This window comes from Chelonoidis abingdonii, chromosome 8, assembly GCF_003597395.2.
Source record: "Chelonoidis abingdonii isolate Lonesome George chromosome 8, CheloAbing_2.0, whole genome shotgun sequence".
In the NCBI taxonomy this organism is placed as follows: Eukaryota; Metazoa; Chordata; order Testudines; family Testudinidae; genus Chelonoidis; species Chelonoidis abingdonii.
In genome coordinates this window covers 30856936-30875964 of record NC_133776.1, presented here as the reverse complement: position 1 = coordinate 30875964, position 19029 = coordinate 30856936, and the positions used below count along the sequence as shown (strand labels likewise).

The 19029-nt window shown below is 41.5% G+C and overlaps 1 protein-coding gene across 4 annotated transcripts in view; it reads right to left on the bottom strand.

Annotated features, from left to right (window-relative positions):
* Nucleotides 1-936: 936 nt before the first annotated feature.
* Nucleotides 937-19029, bottom strand: part of LOC116837636 (phospholipid scramblase 1) — a 40846-nt gene continuing 22753 nt past the window's right edge. For all 4 annotated transcript variants that reach the window (XM_032802209.2, XM_075068480.1, XM_075068479.1 and 1 more), the window contains 3 exons: nucleotides 11603-11764; nucleotides 10249-10410; nucleotides 937-2760 (listed from right to left, as the gene is read on the bottom strand). In XM_032802209.2, the coding sequence (XP_032658100.1) occupies nucleotides 2701-2760; nucleotides 10249-10410; nucleotides 11603-11764 (384 nt within the window). In that variant the 3' untranslated portion in view covers nucleotides 937-2700. The remainder of the gene's footprint in view (nucleotides 2761-10248; nucleotides 10411-11602; nucleotides 11765-19029) is intronic.

Below are 19029 nucleotides of genomic sequence, written 5' to 3'. Positions count from 1 at the left end.
TTGCCTCTATATCCTCTGTGGATGAAGAGTTACATTTGGAGGACAGCTGGTGATGCCTTGATCCCAAAAATTTCAAAGTGATGTAAATCTGGTGTAGCACTCCTGGGAAGAAATGAGCTGAGATGCAAGGCAGTGTACTCAGGCAATCCTCACACAGTAGAATAATCCCTAGGGGAATACTTCATATGGAGTGATTTAGAACAATCCTTAGGCTGCTAAAAGTTATGAAGGGGAACATTTTGTCCTCCAGCTAACTCCAGAATTGAGAAAGCTTAAAGCCACATTTCTCCCCAACCTCTGTGGTTTGGCTGGACCCAAGTATCTGGTCCTATGACTTAAGCATCAGAATATATATTACCTTGGATAATATAGCAGGCATGCTTTGTTTTGGCAATATCAACAGCAATGCTGAAAGAGTTTTTACATGTTTTTAATGTGACAATGTTTGAAGTGATGCTTGTGCAGCATCTTCACTCGAGGAAAAGGCACTGGGGCAAGTTAGGTGTAGCTACTGGTTGGCTGTTAACTGGTAATGATTGTAGGGAATATTTTTGTAAGTATACACTGGTGTTCATGCAGGAGTTAACAAATGTACACTCATCAGATGTAAACATCTGCAAAAGTACTTCAAACCTCTTTATCCTACTTCAAAATCCTTCTTGAAACTCTTATTTACCATGAAGCCTACAAAGAATGGCTAGATTGTGGATGTGCTGAGATCACAACCTATCATGCTGACAAGCAGATTCTCATGGTTTCCTTGTACTCCGACTTCAGTCTGTGTGCATCTTTCGTGCCTTGTCTTATATGTAGATTTTCAGCTCTTCGGGGGCAGGGACTTTTTGTTTTGCACACTGCATCCTGGTCCATGAGTGAGACTCCAAGACACAAAGGCAATACAAATAGTAACAAATAATAATATGGGCACTAAGCAGAGTTCTTTGGCTCATCTGCCTTTTACTATTTCAGCAAAGTCACTGGCACATTTAAAAAGGTTGGATAACTAAACAAAAGGAATGTGGTTTGAGAAAAGTGAACAAGTAATTAGAATAGGCTTGTCACTAGTATCACATAGAAAGAGGAACTTACACAAAAATGCCACCCTTAGCATGTTATAAAGATTTGGGACTGAGACGCAAGTGTGTGCTTGTGAGAATGGGGGCTGGGAACTGACAAATGTTTACCCAGTTAAAATGAAAATGCTTATAAAACATAATCAAAAAGAGGAGACAAAACTGTTGAAAACTGTTTATATAAAAATAGCATCATGGACTCTTATGTCTGTCTCTCCCTATTTCCATAACTAATTTGCTGGGTTTACAAATAAATTAACTTACTAAGTCTTCTTAAATACCTCTGATAGCTACTGCCTGGATCGGTGGCAGGAAAGAGGAATAATGATATTACCAGAGCAAAAAGAGAGAGAAATCATTAATTGTTCCTAAATATATGGAGATATACCTATCTCATAGAACTGGAAGGGACTTTGAAAGGTCATCGAGTTCAGCCCCCTGCTTTCACTAGCAGGACCAAATACTGTCCCTGACAGATGTTTTTTCCCCGTACTTTTTTCTTTTCTCTCTAAATATGTTTATCTATCTGCCTTGGTCCTAGGATCAACTGTAGTTATTGTGCAAGTGGTTCTCTCTAAAAGTACAAACTGCCATACACGTATGTTTCCATCATACTACAAAGAATCAAAAGTTCATCAAAATAAGATGAGTTTAAAGGCCACTATATGATCCAGCTTTTAAAATAGTTAAAAAGTGGTCTATCAACAACTGTAACAAATTTTAACCCAGAACACCAAAATCTCCCTCATGTTCTAGGTAAGTGGGAAAATGGTATTTTTAAAGAAGGGGTTATATCTGCTTTAATCTTGCTTGGGTAAACTGTTAATTTTGAAAGACTTCCAGCTGTATACAATGTCTTTAGGAATCACTTTTGCCTGTATCACAATGACACTAGACAGTTAGCACACAGTTAAATTACAGTGAGGCACTCTACTTCTGTTGGGCAACTTTACATCTGAATTGTGAGATGCAGATGAACATAGTGGAAGAAACAAACCTTTCATTTATACCTCTGCTCTCATATAATGTTCTTTTATTTATATATATATATATATATATGTGTGTGTATATATATATATATTAGATCTCAATCATAGATTATAAACATCAAAATATGAATGCTGATATTTTATCATAATTAAACAAAATATAGGATTAGCGTTTAATATACAATATATAGATATTACAGAGAACTGAATTATATATATATATATATAAAAACATTGTCAATGTTGAATATTAAAAAATCTGCTCTTGTTGTAGGATCAACTGTAGTTTTGTGCAAGTGACAGAGGATTACTCCCAATGTTTCTGTACTATAAAAGATCTTCTACAAAGTGCTCTCAAGAATAAAGAAATTATTTTGCAGTTTAAATTCCAGTCACGGAAGATTCACAAACATTTCACATTATTTATACAGATTTAATCTATATTAATATCAGAGGTATTGAATTGTATTTGCAATATCAAAACAACAAACTCTAAGTTACAAAAGAAACTAGCAATAAGCAAAAGATCCAGAGATGTTCTATATATACACTGGACTTTTGTAATGTATTTTAGAAAAAGAGCACAAAGCAGTGTGAAACTTTTCTCTGTAAGCATGTTTTAAGTCCAACAGTAGCTTCTACTGCCACACTCCTGCTCGCTGGTTCTTGTCCCCAGTTTGTTCAAAAAACATGAAATCCTAAGCAGCAAAGAAAATGAACAAAGAATTAGATAGTTCTAAAAGGCCATTTATACAGATCAGAGTCATCTTAATGCTTTTAGAGATTACTCTGAGAACTAAAACTTCAGGGTTTTTTTTTAATTCTATTCCACAGAAAATACAAAATAATGCTTTCTTCCCATTGGGTCACTTGATGCAACCTCCAAAGTTTACTTTCTTAAGAACACATGCTGTGTCAGTGATAAAAGTACTGATGAGGATTTCTGAACCAACATAGTGCTGTGTGCTAAATAAAAGTAGCCAAACATAAAGAAGTTTCTTTTTAGTTTACCATTAGCATTGAGGGGGCGGGCAGAAGGAGAGTGCCCTGCCTCTTAATTTCTTTCTCAACGAGACAACTTTTACACAAGGATAATTCCCTCTTTCTTTCCTAAATTACAGATGCTTTAATTATATTCGGTGTGCGGTGGTGATGGTGGTGGTGGTGAATTTCTCCTTGTAACAAGGTGTGTGGAGGGCCAGGTGGCCTAGTCATTGGCGTGCCTGACGTCTGGCCCCTTATTTCCCTGGTTAAGGTGCTTCAGTCTTTCGGGCAGTAAGGATAGGAGGACCTAGGCACCCCCACTCCACTGGGTCCCAGCCCAGCGCCCTGTGTGAGAGGACCACTGAACAAGGGGTTTTCTGAGAAGGGATTCTAAATCCACTGCTCTGAGCTACTTCCTACCAGATTCCATTTAGTTTGGGGTGTGACCCCTATAGTCCAATATGCTGGGGTGGCTTGCCTCCTGGAGCACCCTCTTGTGGATCTTGGGTGGTGCCCTACTGCAGTTCCAGGCTCTTTCGGGAGGAGCAGCCATCAATTTGGTACTTCCAAACTTCACAATGTCTCTGGGCCGTAGTTACACAGTTACTTCAGTCTAGGAGACAGAAGATGCTCCCTGTTGGTTGCCTTGACTAGCAGGCTAGTGCTCCGTCCTGTCAAGTAGGGCAGAAGCTAGCTCCTGCCTCTTTGCCAGTCAGCCCTGAACTAGACTAAACTGTCTCCTTTTTTGCCCCCTCCAGGCCTGGCATTGGCTGCAGGTATAATAGGGCAGGGCTAGCAGGGCTCAAAGGTTCTTCTTAACTCATGCTGTGCTGGCAGGCTGTTTCTCTGCACAGTCACACATTCCCCCACCCTCATAGCCCCATTTGGAATCTGACCTTCCCCATCTCATCTCCTCTACCTTGTGAAAAGTCGTCAGCAATCATGTATGCTCTGCCAGTCTGGGGTTGGATGTGGAAAGAAAAGGGCTGGAGGGAGAGGTACCATCACATAATTCAGGGGTATTATCCTTCATGGCCTGTAGTCATTGGAGAGGGGAATGGTCAGTGACTAGCATGATGTGAGCACCCCGAAGGTAGTAGCAGAGTGAGTCAATAGCCCATTTTACTGCCAATGCTTCCTTTCCAATCATGGAGTAAGCCCTCTCCCTTGGGAACTGCTTCCAGCTGATATATAAGATGGGGTGCTCATCACCTTCCACTACTTGGGATAAAACGGTCCCTATGCCCACATCCGAAGCATTGGTCTGTAGCAGGAACTCCTTGGTGAAGTCGAGGCTGTACAAGATGGGTTCTCAACAGAGCTGGGCTTTCAGGGTTTGAAAAGCCTCCTCACAACCTTTGGTCCTTCTTTGGACTATTATTCTTGAGAAGATCGGTAAGAGGGGCCGCAATGGTTGAGAAATCAGGAATAAATCAGTGGTATCAGCTAGTCCTAAAAAACTGCACACCTGTTTCCTTGGAGAAGGCATAAGGCATGTCTGGAGGGCCTGGACCTTATTGACCAAGGGTTATACTTTGCCTTTTCCTAAAGTGTACGAAAGGTAGGTTGTCTCATCCTTGCCCAGGTGACATTTCCGTCTCTACTGCAAATCCAAGAACAACCTAAAGCAAAAGGGAAGGAGGGTGGGTAGTGAAATACAGATAGGGCTCTCACATCGTTAAGAACCTCTCTTTGTCTTCGAGTGTTGGCCCCTATGTGTACTCCACTGTGGGTGACAGACAAGCAGTACTCAAGTAGGAGGAGGGTGCAAGGTTGCAGGTGGCAGAGCTGTCTGAATCCCAAAGGATGCATCAGTGGAGGAGTCCTGTACCAAAGCATATCACCTCACAAATGTGTGGATGGAACTCCAAGTAGCTGCTCTGCAAATGTGAAGAAGAGGTACATCCAGAAGCAACAGCACCAATGTTGCTTGTCCTCTTAGAATAAGCCCTCACCCCATGAGAAGGACAAATATAAGATAGCTTATAGCAGGGTAAGAAATAGACCAAGATCCATTTAAATATCCACTGAGAAGACATAGCTTGACCTCAAACTCTTTCTGCTACAGCAATAAACAAACAAACAAACAATCTGGGAGATATTCTGATTGGTTTTGTCTGTTGTAAGTAAACGGACAAGGCATGGTCTACACAGATTTTACATCAAAATTCACACACTTAAGAGACCCAGCTATACCAACCTAACCTCCGGTGTAGACAGTGCTAGGTTGACAGAAAAATTCTTCTGTCAATCTAGCTACTGCCTCTCGGGGAGGTGGATCATCTATAGCAATGGGTGAACCCCTACCATCACTATAGTGAGTGTCTACACTGAAGCGCTACAGAGGCACAGCTGCATCACTGTAGCATTTCAAGCCTAGACATACCCTAAGGCTCATCACATGTCGAGGGAATGAAGTCTCCTCTCTTCTTCAGATGCATGTGGTTTTTGGGGGAAGTAGGGGGTAAAAAACAACCATGAACTAGTGAACTGACTAGTTCAGGTGAAACTTTGAAACTACTCTGGGGGTTAATTTGGGATGTAAACGCAATGGGACTTTGTCTTTAGGAAATATAGTGTAAGGCAGATCTGCCATCAGTGCTCTGAGCTCAGCCACCTTCCTGGCTGAGGTGATGGCTACACAAATGCAATCTTCTTCTACCCATTAGACATGGAACACATATCTAGTGGTTCAAAGGAACAGCGAGCACTGAAAGAACAAGATTTAAAGTCCATTGAGGAGTAAGTTTCCTTACTGGCAGAAAGATTCTGAGTAGACTCTTCCAAAAACTGGTTGTCAATGCGAGAGCAAAAATTGAAGGTGGGTGGTACACACTGATTGCTGCCAGGTAGTTCGAAGAGAGTTGATGGAAAGACCCACTGTTTTGCGGGGGAGGGCAGAGGCGAGTCCAAAATAAGGGGAAAACCTGCAATCTCTGGGGATATAAGTTTTTGTTGCTCCCACAAGAGAAATGCTTCCATTTTCAGTGTAGCATTTTGTAGTGCAATCGTTATTACTGGTAATAAGAATGCTCTGCATAACTTCAGAACACAAATGTTGTAGAGTTTACACCCATCCAAAAACCAAGCCCTGAGATGGAGTGCTTGGAGATGGGATGCTTGATGCTGCCTTTTCCCTGAGTCAGGACACTGGAAGAAGATGGAATGTTGATCGATAGAAACAACATGCATCAGAGACTTGGGAACCAAGACTGTCTGGGTCACTGGAGGCTGATGATGATGACTTGTGCCTTGTCTTGACAAAATATCCCATAAGACCTGAGGTAGGAGTGGTAAGGGGGGGAAGGCATAGATGGTCTGACCATGGAAGGAGGAGAATGTCTCTCTGAGAGTAGAAGTCTATGGCTCCTCTGGAGCAATTTGTTCATTTGAGAGGCAAACAGGTCCCTTGCAAGAGTTCCCCACAGAGCAAAAATACTGTCTACCATGGAGTCTTGTAACTCCCATTCGTGGTTGATCGCAGAGTGTCTGTTGAGGGAGTCCACCAGCACATTCTGGTCCACTGGAAGGTCAGTTGCCAACAGGGCGATTTGATTGCTGATGTGATATTTCCATAGGGTGACTGCTTCTGCACACAGGGGAATGGATCTCACTTGTTCTTGCTTGTTAATGTAAAAATCATCTGTCATATTGTCGGACATGATGATGATATGGTTATCTTGAATCAATGGGAAAACGGCTTTGCAAGCTTCCTGGACTTCACAAGACACCAGGATTCACATCCGCAATCTGGAAGCGTGAGTCCAAGTGCCCTGCGCTGAAAGCCCTCCAGCCTAAAAAAGATGCATCCATAATGATATCCCGTCTAGTGAGGGGGAAAGGAATGGCATACCCATGCTTACTTTCTGGGGATTCCTCCATCAGAGTAGAGATGATGTTACAGTAACTCCTCGCTTAACATTGTAGTTATGTTTATGAATAATGCGACTTTAAATGAAACGACATTAAGCGAATCCAATTTCCCCATAAGAATTTATGTAAAGTGGGGGTGCTAGGTTCCAGGGAATTTTTTTTCACCAGACAAAAGACTATATTATATACACAGTATAAATTTTAAACAACCAATTTAATACTGTATACAGCAACGATGATTGTGAAGCTTGGTTGAGGTGGTGAAGTCAGAGGGTGGAAGAGGGTGTGATATTTCCCAGGGAATGCCTTACTGCTAAATGATGAACTAGCACTCGACTGAGCCCTCAAGGGTTAACATATTGTTAATGTAGCTTCACGCTCTACAAGTTAGCACAAATGGAGGGGAGGGAAGGGAGATGGCATGGCAGACAGAGACAGAGACACACAGAGTGTGTGAGAGAGAAAGAGATGCACATTGCCTTTTTAAGTACGCTGACTCCAGTCTAAGTACATTGCCTTTTTAAATAAATCAGCAAGTTGAGACAGAAGCTGCTGCCAGCAACATCCCTCCATCCCAAATCCTGTTGTGTTCCCCCACCCACCCGCTCTATAGAGATGGGGTAAGCAGGGAGCAAGGGCAGGGAGGATGGGGAATGACAGCTCAGCACTTTCCTAATCTTCTAGGTGTGGCTGAAAGCCCTTCTCACATTCTTATGATATCTTCTCAGGAAGTACAAAAAGAGATATAGCTATAGTTTGTTTAGAGTAGCCACAGACCTCCTGAGCACAGTTTCACAGCACTGTTCCTCAAAGACTGTTAGGATTATTTAAAATATATGTTTTATTACTTTGATCATTTTTAGTGTGTTCAGAGGAATCTGCTCCCATATGCGGCTTGGTCTTTATTGGGTTTTATCTGCCATTCTGTACTCCCAAGGTAAGCATGGGTACCAAATGTAGATTTTAGTTATTTTCCCTTTGGGAGTTTGTCCCTATGATTCTGCTTCAGAAGGAAGAGTGAAATTGTGCTAAGAAAGTTTTTGGGACAATCTGAAAACATTTCAGATTATTAGGACTCTCCCCACCATCAAAGGGAAACACTGTCACCCTTCGAGCACTGGGGCACTTCCTCAGTTTCTCAAGGGAGGGAGTGGGATTTGAGAACGGATTCCCCAGAAGTCAGAAATTTCACCCTTCTCTTCTGCAAAGCAATCAGATGGGTCTGCATTTCTCTTGGAGGTGCCAGCTTAGGATATCCATAGGGAAACCCTCAGAGGCTTGTTATAGAGCTGGTAGCATGGGAAAGCGTCTAGGCTTGAAGTCCCCTTACCACAATCCAGTGTCAGCAGCATCTACGCTGTGTCCAAAGCCCTCCATCTGTGGTTCAAGAAGAGGTGGAGGAGGAGAAAGTGGCTGAACTCTACAGAGAGAGGCGTGGCTGCTGGTGTAAATTCTAGAGATCATCCCTTTTATTCGTCCTGCGCCTGCTGATTTGTCCAACCCCTGGTACATTGAGTTCTAAAGTGGAAGGGAGGGGCAGCTGCAGTTCTAAAGTACTACTCTGGGTATCCACAGGCCTGAGCTTTTTTGTACCTTTATCAGTTTTTTCAATCCTGCCTCTCTCTTTAGTGTGGGGATAGAAGCAGAGGGGTCTTCAGCCAGAGTGGGCAGCTGAGACCAGTGCCTTCATTATGTCCCTCATAACCAGGTTTCCTAATCCTTCCTGGCTCCTCTCCTGCCCAGGGATGTTGCACTGTGACCCCACAAATAATGGGTTAAGGAGAAAATTCACTTCTGGCCACAGACGTGGCTAAACTTCCCAAAGAGAGACTTGATTAAGGAGGCACTGGGAGAGAAGAGAATGTGGGTTAAAGCAGGAGACTGCCTTTAAGTTTCCTTGGCCTAGTTTTCTCTCTGGGGCCTGTAGGGACACCAGTCAATATAGCATCTCAGAAGGGGAAGTGAAGCTGAGGGGAAAAATTCACCAGAAGATGGAACAGTGCTAGGACATTGCTTGGAATTCAATTGAATTGTTAAGCAGAAATTTGAAATAAAATGTTGTTGGCATTTTCTCCAGGAAGGAAATCTAGAGATAGAGGAGACAGAGAAAACTGGAGGAACTACAGGGGACAGGACATCACAGCTGTCATTCTGCCCCCAAACTGAAGTGCTCACAATGAAGAAAAACAGCTTTTTTATTGGAGGGGGGAAGGTCTGTATCTGCATTGGCAGGGGATTTAGTAACTAAACAATAGCTGAGCACAACCCTAAGAAGCATGTGGATGAGGTATTGGAGTGGGCACTTCCTTAACTTTCCCGTGCTTCAAAGAAATCTGAAACCTTGTTCTTTAACATGGCCTGGAATTTAAATGTTGATTCCCATTCTTTAACTTCCACCAACCCTTTTTTTTTTTTTGCCCACCCACAATCAGAGAAATTGACTAGCTACACACGTGCAAAACATAAAAACCCAACAAAGAACAGCGCGCGCACACACACACACACACACACAATTTGTTAGTGCTTTACAATTCCTTGTGCATTTTGGGCCCCATTCAGCAAAACACTAAGCATATGATTAATTCCAACCCTATACCAATCATTTGCTTAAGTCCCATAGAAATCAATGGGACTTAAAATACATGCTTACATGCGTTGCCAAATTGTTTTCTCTAAGCAGGGCTGCTTTCAGTAGTTTTATATGCATGACAACGTCACACAAAGCAACATAGCCAAGGAATAAAAGCCTCTGGTTAATCAACAATGGTCTGATAAAAATTTCTGCTACAGAGCAAGGCGCATTGTTGACATTTCCATCCCTGAGTTGATGCATATGCCTCTCTCCTTCCTTTTAGTTTTCTTCCCCGTTTTCAAAAAACTCAAGCTTGACAGTAAACATCTAGCAGAAACCAGAATGTATCATGGTTACAATAGTCTTCAAGGGAATGGACAAGTGGTTCTGCTCTTTGTGTCATAAATGTCAGCTAATTAATGGAACGGCTCTTACAGCAGCCTCAAAGAAGTCATGCAATGATAACTGGTACTGTGTCCTTGTGGCATAGAAACAGTGTAAGAGCGGGCATATCAGCAATAAATATATTCCTAAATATAATTTTATACTTCTAATTGGACCAAATATAATCCCATTATCTGAAATAATTCATTTGTCATGCCTCCTAGGAACTGATCCTGCACCCTCAAAGTCAATGGGAACTTTGTTAACTTCAGTAAGCCCAGGATGAAGTCATATCCCAGTACGATTTTAACATATAGATTAACAGAAATGAGCATATATTCATTGTTTAAAAATAGTGAATTGGCAGACTTACAATGAGGAAGCAAGCACCAAGCATAACAGCTTTCATCTTAACATCAAGATCCAGTGGAAACTGGATTCCAAAATTATCAGCATCTGTAAATGCCTCTCTTACAAATCCAGACCACTGCTTAGAAATTCTTCCGACTACAGAACTTTCATCCATCGACTTCACCTAGTTTAAATAAAACAAAGTTAGTCAGCCACTCATAATAAAAAAGATTTTGTGATCATTTTAAATGCTCATTCAAAAACTTCAGGATATTCCCATTTACATGGGTTGTTATATGTACTACAGCATGTGGTATTCAATATTGTGGTAATCTCGACTCTACACCAGTAAATCATGGGCTCAAGTCCTAGGTTAGAACTTGGGGTCATATCAACACAGTGCAGCACAGTAATGGAGAAGGTTGCAGGGTGACACTGTGGGAAGTGCTGTAAATCAAGGTTCCTTCACCCAGTGTCAGGTGTCTACATGGAAATTAAAAGATTACATGATAAGTTTCCAAAGTAGGGGACAAGACATATGTCAACATTATATCTTTTGAAAACTGATTTCAGTGTTCAAAGTCATGTAAAATGGCTATTCCCAAGAACATAATGGCTACTACATTTGCTTAGAATGATCTTACAAACCTTTGCTTATGGTTACTATACACTGTTTTAAAATAAACTAGTAGCTGGAATATGAAAATAGGATTTATTAATTCTTCATTTGTTTAAGAATTAATTACAGAATTAAATAATTTATAATAAAATTACATGATCCACTTATGCTGATCCATTTTGATCATTTACATCAATTACTGGACAATTAAGTCAGTGGATCTAGAAAGTTGTCATTTAATAATACTTAAATATACAGTACTAAGGGAAAATTATGTACTGAATTTATTCAAAAGTGTATATTGAATCTATTTTTACTACGTAAAGTATGATAATGTAATGATATTTTCCACTGTTATTTCATTAAAATTAAAGAGATTTCAAAACCACAACAGTGAAACAACTGCAATATATTCAAGGTATACTCTAACTGGCGCAAAAATCTTCACTTCAACAGGAAAAAAGACAATATCTAAACATTCAGTATATCATGGTTTGGTAATCTGAAAGTTGATTTATTATGACAGTGGTTGAAACCTGGGTTATTTACCAAGATAATTGTTTTCTAAGATTTTCATATGCAAATAGTTGGACTATCTGAACACCAAATGTTATTACTGAATGCATTACAACTTAGTTTTGTGGGAAATGGTCCGTTAGTAACAGTAAGACGAGTTACAGATATTAAACTATTAGGAAAACCAACTAATTAAAAATAGAAGAGAGGAATACAAATACTTTAAACAAATGTTACCTACCTCAAAATTAATATCCTCACAACAGCTGCATACAACGCATGGGCCAATGATTTTAAATACATCTATTTTTGCTTCATTTTGAACAGTAAATTTAGGCAGACAGGGGTGCCAGTTTTGTTTTATGTAGCCAACTGGAGTACCTGGAGGGGCCTGAACTTCAAGCTTCAAAAGACAAAAAACAACACCACCACAGAAGTGTGATAAAAGTTAAGTATCTGCATAATTATTCCAATGTGTTTTAAATGCTTGTAAAATAATCTTCAGCATAGAGAAATACTGTAATGCAGAGGGTGGGTTATATATTCTACAGGAACTGTAGCACTTTAAGACGTCGACACAGATTACATTCTTGGTGTGCATGCGCCTCCATGCTCATAAAATCAAATTCTTTTGAATAGCAGTGTCCACTGTGACAGATAGATTACAAGTTGGCAAAATCATAACACTGTTCCTGTAAATTTTATGCTTTGTCTCATAGTCAGTATTGATTTGTCCTGTTGATCATCAGTAAGGCTATGATTTAGCCAGGGGTATTTTTAGTAAAAGCCATAGGCTGCCCAAGCAACGGCCAATGTGGCTGGCCTCAGGGACTGCCTGAGCAGCAGCCGGTGTGACTGGCTGCAGGGCCGACCCACCCGCTGCCTGCAGAGCTGCTCCAGCAGCAGCCAGTATGGCTGTCTCTGAGGCCACTTGAGCTGCTGGTCCTGCTTGGGCGGCCCTTGGGTCAGCAAAACTGGCTGCGGCAAAGTCACAGAGGTTGCAGAAAGTCACAGAATCCATGACTTTCGTGACCTCTGTGACAAACACAGAGCCCTAATTATGAGGCATAGGGTGGCGAAGAGTTTTAAAGTGTTCTGGCTAGAGTTTCTGATTTGTGGAGCCAGATTATCAGCCAAATTATCCAAGAACAGATACACCAGAACTTCTTGTCTCCAAGGACTCAGTAAAGCCTTGTGGTTGTGGACAAACCAAAGGATAGGACCCTGTACTGATAATAGGATGTTTCTATTATAAATGCCATGGATTTTCTGTATGCTAGAAGTATTGAGATGTGGAAGTAAGCATTGTGTAGGTCAAAAGCCATGAAACCAGCTCATGGGATCAAATACAGGAATGATGAAAGCTAGAGTGACCACCCTGATCTTCTTTGGGATCAAGTAGTAAGGGGAGTAGAAGCCCCGCTCTGAATTTGACGAACCTCCTCTATCACACCCAATTGTAGTAGGGAGTTTACTTCTTGTTGTAGAAGTATCCCATGAGAAGGGTACCTGAAGAGAGGTGGGAAGGGAATTAGAACAGCCCAAAACTGGATAGGCTAGAACAGCCCAAAACCTTCCTTATGGTCTCAAGAACCCATCAGTCAGAGGTGATCCCAGCTCAAGCTTATTTAAAATAACAGAGGTGGTTGTCCGACAGAAAAGTGGATCAATTCAGAGGTGGTCCAAGTAGGCTCTTGACTGTGCTGTCAAAGCTACTTCCTTTGCACTTGTCCCTTGGCGAATGCCTGACATCTGCAGACAGGAGGAGTGTCTTATTGTGACCATGGAGACCATAGTTCTTGCTACTGTGTCTTACATATCCAGTGCAGCCTGGAATGCATTTCTCACAATGAGCCACCCATCAGCCAAGGTGGATGTTAGTTTTTCCTGATATTTGTTGGGGAGTTTATCCATCAATTAACAGAATCAGTCCCAAAAAGAGAGAATTGTATTTAGAGAGGAGCACTTGGTAACTTGCAACTCTTATGTTGTAAATTCACTGATAAATACACTTTGCATCTGTGGAGATCCAGTTTGTTTGGATCCTTTTCTCTCAGAGTTCCTCTGATCTGCTCTTTAGACTGTTCTTGTGCAGCTTGGATGATTCAAAGATCCCAGAACGGGATGTTGGAAAGAATACTCTAAAACCCCTTTGTTGTTATCTGATATTTTCTGTCCACATGCTAGGTGGTGGCAGTGAGCCAAATGATCTCAGCAGGCTCTAGAAACGAGTTATCCCTTCATTAATGGGCAATTACCCGACTGAGAGGGCTAAAGAATGCCTGGGAGATTGCGCTGCTTCTCCTGGATGATTTTGAGGGATTTGTCAAGAGCACCTGCCAACTGCCTCGTCAGGTCCTGAAAGCTCACCTGTGAAGGGAATGGATGCAGAGTTTCATTGCTTCATCTGGAGGCAAAGAAGATATTGGCAATAGTTGCTGGTGCTCTGAAGAGAGTTCCTCCCTGCCGAACTTTTGCTTTTCCTTTGCTACAGACAGCTGGGGAGTCTGTACTGGAGTTATTGTACATGCTGCCTCAGAGATGATTTGAAACTGTCTTGGCAGATGGCTTTCTGTCATATGGGATGACTCTCCAAGGGGGCCAATATGTGCAAGGCTTAGATAGGACCTCCATCTCCCCACAGCAAGGGAGATCTAAGTTTTTCCTTGTCCGTGGTATGAGTGTCCTTGTGGACTTTGTCTCACACCAAAGTTGAAGCAGCAAAGGAACAGGGCATGTAAGAGAGTGTCCCCAGAGCTCAGGTTGGCAATGCAACTCACAGGAACAATTAAGGAAAGAGATTGAATGGCGGGAGGTGGCCTCATAGCTGGCTCGCCTGGGTTGGATGACACACTGAAGTCTCCAAAAGATTCAACCTCAGTCTGCCCTCTTTGGATTTACATGTGTACTTTGAAAAAGCCTTGCACTCCAAGCAATGCTTAGACATACATCCCCTACCTAACCAAAGGAGGCATCCAGCATGAACATTAATGATGGACATTGCCAAGTCACAGAAGGGACAGATCTTGACTCCTGGAGGTTGGTCTTGTATATAGAAGGAGTAGTGGGGGGCATTGGGTCCTAGATATGAAGGTTGGGAAGAAGAAACTATCAATGCCTTGTTTACACAGGGAAATTAACTCCACCCCCCCAAACCAAAATGTATGCTAACATGTTGAAGAGATATGAAAATCACATGGTTCAACCTGAAGGAACTGTGATGTGGTTGAGCCCACCTTGCCTCTCATACTCTAAGCTACTGTAATTGCAAGGGTTCCTGCAACAGGCGCTGCTATTCAAAATAATCTAATCTCATGTTCATGCGCAACAAGAGTGGAATCAGCACTTGAAGACTACAACTGTTTCTTACACGATTCAAGGAGATTTGTCTGAACGTTCTGTGCTACCACAGTTTAATAAGAAAGAACAATGTTCCCATCCCTCACAACCCTCCAACCCCAAAAGCTGCTGGACCCATAATACTGTAAAAAGCAGTGAGTTAAGTTAAACCAGTGGAAGCTTTAACTTTGTCCTAGTAAGAGATTTAATAGTGGTTTAATTATAGGAATTTCAATATTGTTTTAATCTACCTGAACTGTATTAAAACTGAGATTTTGCTTAATACAAAATAATTTTACATTCCAAACTCATGTAGAGTTTAACTGCAGATCACTTTATTTGCACATCTATATATACACTTTATCTGTGTATCTGCATGAGATGCATACAAAAATTTGTAGCGGAAATGGAGAGCAGATTATGACTCTAAACAAAAGACCATCTTACTGTGTAGTCCATTAGAGCTGGCTTAGCCTTTTATTTTACTCAGCAGTAACACAAGGAACCTATAGGCTTGTATTCTATAAGACACTGGCTTAAGCAAGTTAGCATAAGTATAGTAGGCCTTGTGATTCTATGTATAAGAAAGGAAACCATTTATATCACTGTTACCACTAATACACAATTTCCATAAGTCTTGTACAAAGTATGTCATGTAAGGTACCAATAGAAAAGTTATGAATTGCTAAGTATGATTAACTTGTTTATATGCATGTTCAATATCTTCATCAACGACTTAGATGTTGGCATAGAAAGTACGCTTATTAAGTTTGCAGACGATACCAAACTGGGAGGGATTGCAACTGCTGAGGAAGGGCAAATTCAATGATGCTGGACAAATTGGAGAAATGTCTGAGGAAACGCGATGAAGTTCATAAAGACAAGACAAAGCGCCCACTTAGGAAGGAACAATCAATTCACACTATCAAATGGGCAGAGACTGCTTAGGAAGGAATATGGCAGAAGGATCTAGGGTCCATAGGACCACAAGCTAAATAATGAGTCAACGTGTGATTACTGTGCAAAAAAGCAAACGTGATTCGGGAGCATTAACAGGTGTTGTAACAAGACCGCGAAATTCATTCTTCTGCTTACTCTGCACGTGTAGGCCCAACTGGAGTATTGTGTCCATTCTGGGCACGCATTTCAGAAGAGTGTGGAGAAAATTGGAGAGGGTCTGGACAAGCACAGATGATCAAAGGTCTTTGAACACGACCTATGAAGGAGCTGAAAGGATTGGGTTTATTTAGTTTGGAAGAGAAGACTGAGAGGGGACATCGATAGCGTTTTCAGGGTCTAAAGGGTGTCATCAGGAGAGGGAGAAACTTTTCACTCTTGCCCTCTATGAAGAACAGAAGCAATGGTTAACTGCAGCAAGGTGTGATTTAGGTGGACATTGGAAAGTTCCTGTCAGGAGTTACCTGAAAATATTGCCTAGGGAGGGTTGGGAATCTCCTCTCTGGATATTAGAGTAGGTTAGATAAATTCTTATCGGGATGGTCTAGACCAGTACTGTCCTGCATGAGGGCAGGGGACTGGATCGATGACCTCTCGAGGAATCCCTTCATCAGGAAGCTTGACATATTAATCATCTTTGTACTGAGTGTGAATTTGGGTACGTATTTGTATCTCATATGTGTGTATCGGGTGACACCCCTAGTCGATTTGGTTCATTGTGATTTCAGGAAAGCATGTACAGGTACTGTGATAGGACATGTGACCCTGGATACATCTTGGCCAGTAATTTTTCATGCACCTTGGACTGTGGGCTTTGTTGAGACAGTAATTTCCATGCCACATGGCAAAGATATAAAGACCTCTTGAGCACATCTCCATTTTCTCTCTTTCCTACTCTAATTCCGCTGGATTGTGGGATTTACAACAAAAAGAGATCTTGAAACTAGTGGATGAGGACCTTCCAATCTTTTTGGAAAGTTCCAGTAGATCACTTCAGCCAGAGTATCCATTCATATTACAAGACTGATATAGGCTTTGCAATCATTATATACTTCTTTTTTAATTATATAATCTTTTAGGTTTCAGAGTGCAGGCTGTGTTAGTCTGTATCCACAAAAAGAACAGGAGTACTTTGTGGCACCTTAGACTCTAAAATTTATTTTGAGCATAGTTTTTTCATGGGCGTACAGACCCACTTCATTGGATGCTATGCTGTGGAATACATACAGTAGGAGGATTCATATATATACACAGAGAACATGAAACAATGAGAGTTACCATACCACCTAACGAGAGTGATTCTAGTTCAGGTGCGCTTTACCCGCAGGTAGAGAAAAATTTTTGTTGTTGGTCATCACTGGTTCATCTGCCTTTTGTTTGCAAGGGATGGGACTGGCCTGTCTCCCAAGATTGGAGGTGATTGGATCAATATCTCGCATTTGCGTCCAACCTCAGACAGAGACAATACCTACAGATCTCATCAAGGTGTTTCTTTACAACTACAATACCACCTGCTGAGTGAAGAACAGATTGCCAGGAGCCAGTAGGTATCTAGAAGTACCTCTACAGGACGACCAACAAAGAAGTACGATGCCACTATCCTCCCTTTCAGCTCCCACTAACCTCTTTCCAGCGGCCTCTCAAGGATCTACAACCTTATCCTGAAGGATGATCTCCTCTCACAGATCTTTGGGAGACAGGCTCCTTGCTTCATGCAGCCTCAACTGAGCAATCCTTCACCAGCAACCCAGACCACCCACAAAGCCTAACCAGGAATGTATCTTTGCACAAGGCGTTGCCAACCCTGTCCACATATTAGTCAGGGGCACCTCAGTAGGACCTAATCACATCAGCCCACTATCAGGGGGCTTCGTTCACCTTGCACATTCGATGTGTTATATGCCATCATGTGCCAGCAATGTCCCTCTGCCATGTACATTGGCCAAACCGGACAGTCTCTACGTAAAAGAATAAATGGACACAAATCAGATGTCATGAATTATAACATTCAAAAACCAGTTGGAGAACACTTCAATCTCCCTGGTCGCTCCATTACAGACCTAAAAGTCGCAATATTACAACAAAAAAACTTCAGAAACAGACTCCAATGAGAGACTGCTGAATTGGAATTAATTTGCAAAATGGACACCATTAAATTAGGCTTAAATAAAGATTGGGAGTGGATGGGTCATTACACAAAATAAAACTATTTCCCCATGTTTATTTCCCTCCTCACCCTGCCGTTCCTCACAACTTCTTGTCAACTACTGTAAATGGACCATTTTGATGACCACTACAAAAAGTTTCTCTCTCTCCTTAACTGATCACTCTCGTTAGAGTGTGTATGGTAACACCCATTGTTTCATATTCTCTGTGTGTGTGTGTATATATATATATATATATATATCTTCCTACTGTATTTTCCACAGCATGCATCCGATGAAGTGGGCTGTAGCTCACGAAAGCTTATGCTCAAATACATTAAATCTTTTAAGTATCACAGGGGTAGCCGTGTTAGTCTGGATTAAATCTTTAGTTAGTTTACTAAGGATTGACTGACAGCGTGATATTTGGGTAAGATCTGAGCTACATATTGACTTGAGTATATATCTGATCCTTTGGGATTAGAAAGAACCTCACATATGGTTAAATGGGTTTTCAATAACTTCTCACTATATTAGACTGGGTTGTCTGGATGGGAGCGAAGTGCTGGAATGCCTAAAGGGGACTGTGTTTGGCTTCTGGTTAACCAGTGCGGTACTGGCAGAAGCTCTTTTGTTACTGGTCTGGTGAATCTGATTATAGAATAAACCACCAGTTTTGGAGGACTGTCTGTCCTATTTCTTGCAGTCTGCCCTGAGTGTGGCATTCCAAGTGTGGTCCCTCCCAGGCACCTGGTCACAGGTCTATGACCCTTAGCATAGATAAAATGGCCCAGTGATTACCCTAGATTTTGGGGAACTGGGAATAGCTTGCTCAAGAGAGGGAACTGGTACATAATGATACCAGGCAACCACAGGAACACTGAACTGATACTGGGATTGGGTATTTTAGGATAGAATCATTGGTAGATGTTGAACCACAAACCTGCTTTTAGCAATAGTGACATATATGATAATGAGTTAAAAGACATTAATATGTTAACCTATAGGATAAGGGCCCCCCAATATCAGGAGTGTAAGGAAGTTAAATTTGGACATGGAAGGCTGGGCATCAGAATGAATATTCATGATAGTGCCCAGACCCTATAATAACTAAGCCACCATGTAGCTGGGGTAAGTTTTTCATCACTGATAACAGTGAAGAGCTGAAGGGTCAATCACTGACCTCTGGGTTTCTGGATCATCAGATTCATTTGGCATGTCAGGGACA